The sequence below is a fragment of the Asparagus officinalis genome, chromosome 1 (genome assembly GCF_001876935.1).
Source record: "Asparagus officinalis chromosome 1, Aspof.V1, whole genome shotgun sequence".
Classification (NCBI taxonomy): domain Eukaryota; kingdom Viridiplantae; phylum Streptophyta; class Magnoliopsida; order Asparagales; family Asparagaceae; genus Asparagus; species Asparagus officinalis.
Genome location: NC_033794.1, coordinates 112,325,875 through 112,333,939, shown reverse-complemented (window position 1 = coordinate 112,333,939; position 8,065 = coordinate 112,325,875). Strand labels below are relative to the sequence as shown.

Here is an 8,065-nt window from a genome sequence, read left to right as displayed (position 1 = left end):
ACCTCAACAAATCATGAATTTGCAACAAGTTTCTTGTAACAACTCAAGAAATACAACTTCCTAAAGAGCACTAACGTGAAACCCATCCCATAACGGTATAGGTTAAGGAGTATAGGCCTTCGACGACCTATCTCATAAAGGTGACTAAGTGGTTCACAACCAAACATAAATTTCCATTAGAGTAACTCATTGTTCAACTCATATTTCTGCTAGGTGGCTCATAGGCCTAACCAAGGCAACCATCTGCTGAGTAATATAAAATCCTAACTCAGACAACAATCTGCTGAGTGACTTGTAGGTCTATCTCAGGCAACAATTCTGTTGAGTAACTCTCATAGTTTCCTCTCAAGCAATATTCTGTTGAGTGGCTAATAGGCCCAACTCAAGCAACATACTCATATTTTCATAGACAAGCTCATGCCAACATATATCAGACTTATAATGCCCACAATGAAATAGAAAATCATCATTTAAAAATCCAGCTGCACCGATTTTGTTGCCTACGTACCCTCTCTCTCAAGGAATCAAGCCACCCATAGTTCATCAAATTCCCAAGAGACTGCTACAGTACCCGGTCAGGTAGACTGCTACAGTACACTCATGCTATACTACCGACAAAATGCTACAGTATCGACAGACTTCTTCAATGCCGACAGACAAAAAAGGTGTCATCTGCTACAGTACTCGGTGGCTACAATACTCGTCTACTACAGTAGAAGGCAGACTATAAGTGTAAGGACCATGAATTTTGATACTAGTTAAATTAATTTTCTGGTATTTTAAAATATTTAATTATGATTTTTAAAAGAGTATTTGTATTTTTCTCGATTTTCTACAATTTTCTATGATTTAAAAATCTGATTATATATTTATTTAAATGATTTTGATATTTATAAATTTATTTCGTGCAGTAAAATTTTCTAGATTTAATTTGTTATGTTATCAGTAATATTACGTATTATTTTAGTATTATTAATTACGTATTTTTGGTATAATTTATTGTATTATTTTTACTGTTACATATTATCTGTCGTATTAGTATAACTAGTACGTTTTACTGTGTTTATAATTATCCCATAATTATTTGATTTTAAATTTAAGTAAAAATATTTTTATTATTAATTATTCTTGTTTAATTATACAATATGGGTATATTTCAACTATTTCGTATCAATTGTTGTATTAACACAACATGTACGTTTTTTATTGTAGATAATTATTTTATAATTAGTTTAATTTTTAATTATTCGAAATTATTTATTATAATTATTTTCATTTTAATTATCTAACCCTAACCCTAACTTATTTATATATATATATATATATATATATATATTAACAATTATATTAACTATAGCAATTTTACTATGTTTAATTTCAAATTGAGAAATAAGCTCATTCCTTAAAATTATAAAGTAAACTCTTTGACTTTATATTCCACATAAGCATCAAAAAAGAGCTAAGCCCGCCCAACTATTTCAAAAAAAAAATCAAAACGGGTGCTGAAAATAAACAAACCCAAACCCAACTTAACTGAAAACCCTAGATCCCATTTCTCTCCTGACGCCGCCACGAGAATATCTCGTTACTGAAACCATGTTCCTCTTCGAAGCTTCCCCGACCCTCGTCGACACTTCCCCAACCTCGTCGAAGCTTCACCGACCTCGTTGAAGCTTCCCCGACCTCGTCTTTGATCTCTGAGCTTCTCCGACACGTGGGAAATGAGCTGCTCCCGTGTCCCCTCCGTTTGGGTGCGGAAACGTACCCAAACCGCACCCGACACGGGTACGGCGCCAAAATTGTCGTGTCGGGGTATCACAGATGGGTACTTATATTTATCTATGTTGGACACATGAATACTTGAATCGACCACTGATACTTTCTTGGGTGCTCCTTATTTATGTGTTGGAGATTGTAAATTTTATCTAGGACATTTGTAGACACTCCCTGAACACATTTTCTACACTTCTCAACATCTCCTACACTTATTTATTCATCAGAACATGTTTAAGATATTTATTTACTTTTACCTAAAACATCGGAAGATTATATCTAATGAAAAAAAACCATCAAAATATTGGCTTGTACAAAAATAATTCGCTTAAATATGTCTAGCAACTGTAAAATGTAGAATAAGTTGAGCTAAAGCTTGCTCCTTTTGCAAATTCACAAAAAAATTAATATGTCAACATCTTAGCATATATGCAACTGTTGCAGCTGTTTAAATTTTTGAATAAACATACTTGTATATGTATGCATGTATATATGAACTCTCTCTTCATTGTTATATGCAAGGTTTTAAATATCGGTTATCGGGGATTTATCGGACGGCCAAAATCCTTATCGGATAGCGAAAATCGGGGATATATCGGGGATAAGTAGTATTTATCGGAGTGATATACCGTATGTTGTGTATATATAATATAATACCCTAAATTGTAATCTAACCATACTCCCCTCTTTCATTCTCTCAACCTTCACTAAATAACTAGAGAAAAAACCAACTAAATGGTGAATATTATTTGTTACTACAACTTCAGAAGTTGTGTTGAGGGCGTGGCGTCAATGGAGAGTCCAAGTCAAACTTTCGAAGTCACAGTTGATGATGGCGTCGATGGAGAGAGCTCGACATCGATGGGGAGCTCAGCGTCGTTCAACATCGTCGAGTCAATCAGATCAGTTGATGATGACGTCGATGGAGAGAGCACAACATCAGTCGAAGTCGTCAAGTCGATGAAGTTAATGTTGATGAGAGAGCAGCGTCGAAGTTGATAGCGTTGAGGTCAACGGAGTCCGAAGAAGAGCGGAGGCGAGCGTCGAAGTTGGCGGAGGCGAGCGTCAAGGTCGACGGAGTCCAAAGAGAAACAGAGTCAGAGGATTAGGGCAGTGGGCACAACCGCACAAATGAGGGGAGAGAGAACAGAGGATTAGGGCTACTTAATCGTGTCGGGTTTCAAGTTCACTCAAAAACCGTCCATTACCCAAAATCACAACCTAATAGTGTGGCCCGATAATTCTGATTTTAGAGTTGCTAATATCGGCTGATAATCATCTTTATCGCCGATAAACCCTAAAAAAAGATAACCGGTTTAAATTCTAACTTATCCTATCGGAAAGCTCTCAAAACCGATAACTCGGGGATAATATCGGATTATCGGCCGATATTTAAAACCTTGGTTATATGCACTCCAATGTCAAGTCCATGTCATACCTATGTCCCGTATCACATCTTACTTTTGTCTTGTATCCATGTCCATGCTTCTGATGGAAAACCTCTAGCTGTGTTGCCCTCTGTTCATCCTTTAAAAATTTTCCATTACACCATAAAATGTTCATAACATGTGAATCTGGGAAAACTTCTGATCCTTTTGTTTCTCAGTGATCCGGAATAAACACTAAGATCATATGAATCTTATGCATCTTACTTATTCTAAATTAATTGGCAATTTGGCATCCTGGTATACCAATGGGATCAAGCAACTTTACATGGTCTAGTAATAGTATGCAATCTAACAATCAATATTCAACAAAGAAAGTACTCGGTCAGAAAACAATATTAAGCAGCATGGTAAAAATGGTATTTATACAGATGTAATCAGCAGTAAATTTTATGGTCTATCAAAGAAAACAGAAGTACCAGACAACATAACGCATACCATATAATGAATCTGCATGGGTCTCCTTAATTGCATGTCCACGCCGCCATCCCATCTTGACCAACAACTTGATGCCTATGAGAAAGAACGATTGAAAACAAATATAGTGAACATTATAGCCATTAATGGAAGTTTTTTTAAATGGACTTCCAGCAATTGTGTGTTTGTGTTCATGCATAGGTGTGGGTGTGTGGATGGGTGGGTGCATGCATGCATGTGTTTAGAGAGAGACCAATAGAACTTGCTGCAGGAAGAAGTATTTCATCAGGAACAGGTCCAGGAATAGCCGATGGTCTGCAAATGAGAAAAGCCAAGATGAAGTACGTATACAAGTAAATTTGAATCAGTGTTTATGTAAATTTGAAAAGAACAGAGCTAGTTAATTAACAGCTGATGTTTCACTTAAAAAGTACGAAAGGAGAATTGGGGGGGGGGGGGGGGGGGTTAATACAATATAGTTGGATTGGATCTACATAATTGTTGGCAGATAGTATAGATCTTCTACCAGTTATGGTATATCTGATTTTGTTTTTATCCCTTTCCGCAGATCTCAATCACTCCAAAGTTTGGATCCTAAATATTTTAGTTTTCACTCATTTGTCCCGCTCCGGAACCATGACACTCAATTAACATGGCAAATAGATTTTTGAGGTGTTAACTCGATTAGTGACTGAGAGTGAAGACGCACATGCATATATCCATACATACACATGCACCCATCCATGAGCACACATACAAATACAAACTATTCATAAGGTCAAAGTGACATGAACATGTAACCACCCTATCACAAGCAATAATACCACCAGGCTCCATCCAAGCTCTGCTGTTCCTTCTGGGTCATAAGATGAAATTAGCTGACAATAGTTATGACATGTCATCTCATTGTGATTAACTAGTCTCCAAAGTGGAGTCCCGGATATATATACATCAACTGAAACAGTAATCTAATAGTCCAGGAAAATCTGCCTCATTATAGTCATTTTGGCTAATAGCCAAAGTATTCTGCTTTTGATAATGGACTTCAATGATCTTTCTACCATGGAAATATCTTGATCAATATGTTTAAATTAAGAGATCTCATCTGGTCAAATTTAGCCAAAAACGACAATAGGAACAAGCTCAAAAAACCTGGAGATATTTCAAGAAAAGATGAAATTTTATGAATCTATTGGGACATAAGTCAAATATTTAAAACTTTATATATTAATCAGAGTTGAGGAGGTAAAGTGTTTGATTAACTTATGGTAGAAACAATTTGGCAATACAACTAATTAAACAGCAGAAAAAGGACCAACTTGCTAACTTCTTGATTATCTGTGCCTAGTTATAATTCAGCAGTCTTCTCTTCTTTATTTTATTTTATTTTATTTTATTTTTGCAAATAAATTGTCCTCCATACATGATCTTACTTAACAGAGCAAAGTCAATCATGAGCCAATCAGGGCATCTGACTGGGTGCTGGATGCTGAAGGCAAGAACCCGCAGCTTTGTCTGCCCAATTAATTTTCCACCTGCCCGCCCGCATATATAATGTGTCCATGTGCGTAAGTTAGACACATAAGCACATTTACTGGCAGGTTGTCTATAATTCTATCAGAACTAGTGCACAATTTATCAAAAATCACCCCCATGCAATAGTATAAAGGCGAAACTCAAATGCCAATATGTCATAAAACACTAGTCTTGATACAAAAGGTCGCTGATTTCATAATTTGATAGGAGTCTAGGACCTCTTTTGCTGTTCTTTCTCAGCTTCCTTACGAGCAACTTCTGCAGCAGTAAATCCAAAGGTATCAAATTGAGAGGATGTCTCCAGTGCATGTCCGCCCATGTCCTATGTTTTAATATAACAATAAAACAAGGAATACAAATTAACTACAGTTATCACCTTAAATTAATTTTGCAACTACCAAAAAAAAGAGCAAACCTTTACATCCTCATCATCCAAAAAGCTATAGATGTTCTGTTTTTTCATTTCTGCCCGATTTTTACGTGATGATGTGAATGTCTGAGGAGTCCATCCTGGATAATATTTATCAGTACGATTAAAACACTGTCAACCTTCAAGTTTTCTTCAAAAACTATTCAAATCAAACAAAACTTACCCTCTTTTGACCCAGCAGTATTGTAGTAGCCAGCAGAATATCCCCCAGTAAATGCTCCGTGAAATCTTCGACGGCCTTCTTCATCTCTCACCTAATTTTTCATTTTCAAGCATTTTAAATCCCCAGCTCAGTCATTGTCAAATAAAATAAGAAAAACCGCATCAAGAATGAATTTACCCCTTTTAACACGAACTGAATTATTATGTTTAAGCATTTTCTGATCATTTAAATATTAACAATTTAGACAACAAAGCTAAAAAAACTCAACTTTTTTGTGTGATGGTTAACCTAAAAAACCCAGTAAGAGATTCAACCCAATTACAATGAAATAAATTAAACAATGAGTAAGAGAACAATTTAAGGTTAGTTACTTTTTATTTTCATGGAACCAAACCATTCATTTTCAAGAACTTTTTCTCCTCAGTTCATTATGAAATCAAAATAGTAAAAACTATGCTGAAATGAAATCCACCCCTGAGGACAAGCAGAATATTCATTTTAAATCATTTTCCAATCATTTAGAAAATAAACTGAACAACAAAGATCATGGAGATGATAGGAATAAATTTAAGAAAAAATCTTTTGTTTTGCTTGACGATTAACCTAAAAGTTAACAAATAGAACTAATTAGGAGTAAATAGAATTTAACAAATAAGTAAAAAAAAGTCAATTTAACTTTAATGACTTCTTCTTTTCATCAAATTAAACCATTCATTTTCGAGCATCTTTTACCTGAAGTGAGTACAATTTACAGAAATAGAGGGAAAAAAATACATCAAAAAGGATCCCTGCCCTAAGGAATTGAACTTTCATTGCAAAACATTTTACGATCGTTTACATAATAAACTGAAATATAACCAAGTATACGGAGGCGAAGGGAACAAAATTAAAATCATTTCTTTCTTCCTTTACAACTAACCTAAAATTAGGGATTCGAGATCATTAGAGCACAATGGAATTATGGAAGTAAGAGACCAAATTGAGCTTTAGTACTTCTTGTCCCCCAACGATTTTCAATCCTAACTTTCCGTTTTCAAGCATTTTCAAAACCTTAGTTCAGTACGTATTCAAGTAAATGGAGAAGAACTACATCGAAAATAGATTTCACCTTTCAAGTAATTTGCTTTTCGTTCGTAGTTCAGTAACAATCTACCAAATAAGTACATGATAATTAGCCCAGAAACAATTAGGGTTTGGAGCCAATTCATACAAAATCGAATTAAAGAGTAAGCAATTAAATTGAAGAACTAAATTACTTCTTGTTTCCAAGAAGGGAGGCTGCGGAGCTGGCCAGCGTCGGCGATGGCCTTTCGCTTGCGAGCTGACGTGTCCTCCTCGCGCTCGATCGGAGTGCCGTAGAAGACGTAGTCCTCTTCGTCTTCCGCCATTTCTCTGAGCTCGAGCGAGGATTGAAACCCTAGGGTTTTCCTTTTTTCCTTTTGTTTCTGAACAGAATGAGCAAGGGCCTATTAAAAGGAGAAATCACGAAGAAGAAAAGGTAGAAAAATACAGTGTGTAAATACGGAATGAAGAGTAGGGGTGTTGACATATTTTGGTGGGTAAATACCGTAAATTAAAGAAAAAAATCCTTAATTGCACTTTGCTACCCTAAGGGGGTGTTTGTTAAACTTGCAACTGAGTTGAAAGTATAAAAATGACTTTTTTTGTAAGTGGGAAAACGCGTTCAAGTCAGCATACAAATAACATAAATTATTTGTTTACAAAAGCAAGTTATTGTTGAAAGTAGAAAAATGAGGATGATGTGACAGCATTATTTTATTTATTTATATATTAAAAAAATCATGTTTTTATTTAAATCACTTCCCATCTCTATTTACCATTTTTAACCATATCCAGGACCGACATCTAATTTAACAAAATGTATCAATTTCAACATATAAAATAATTTTATATTTAGTTCTCATATTTCATAGAATATAATTTACCTTGAACCATGGGAACCAAGTTGAGGAGGAAGTGATCTCTTCTAGCGTTACATAACCTGGTTGTCGTACAAATAAATCTCTCACACCACAAATATCACGCAATACAAAATTGAAATATCAACTAATTGCCTCCCCTGATCGTATGAACTCAATCTTTATAACCCTATTCTTTACATTATGTCTAACAATGTGAAGAAACATTGCTAGCTGTTCCTCAATGGATAAATTTATAGTGTCTTTTAATAATTGTTTATCTCTAAACATACTTGCTAGTCTAAAGAAATGAACGGGAGCCATCCTAAGGAAATATATGCATGTTGTATTCCCGCCATAAAATATTCTATGCATATGCACT

General features: G+C 35.1%; 1 protein-coding gene across 1 annotated transcript in view; it reads right to left on the bottom strand.

Annotated features, from left to right (window-relative positions):
- The window catches only part of LOC109829008 (G patch domain-containing protein TGH homolog), a 25,486-nt gene extending 18,261 nt beyond the window's left edge, over positions 1-7,225 (bottom strand). Inside the window, 6 exon segments of the mRNA XM_020396048.1 lie at positions 3,657-3,731; positions 3,889-3,950; positions 5,390-5,493; positions 5,587-5,681; positions 5,765-5,855; positions 7,021-7,225. Coding sequence (XP_020251637.1) covers positions 3,657-3,731; positions 3,889-3,950; positions 5,390-5,493; positions 5,587-5,681; positions 5,765-5,855; positions 7,021-7,152 — 559 coding nt within the window. The 5' untranslated portion in view covers positions 7,153-7,225.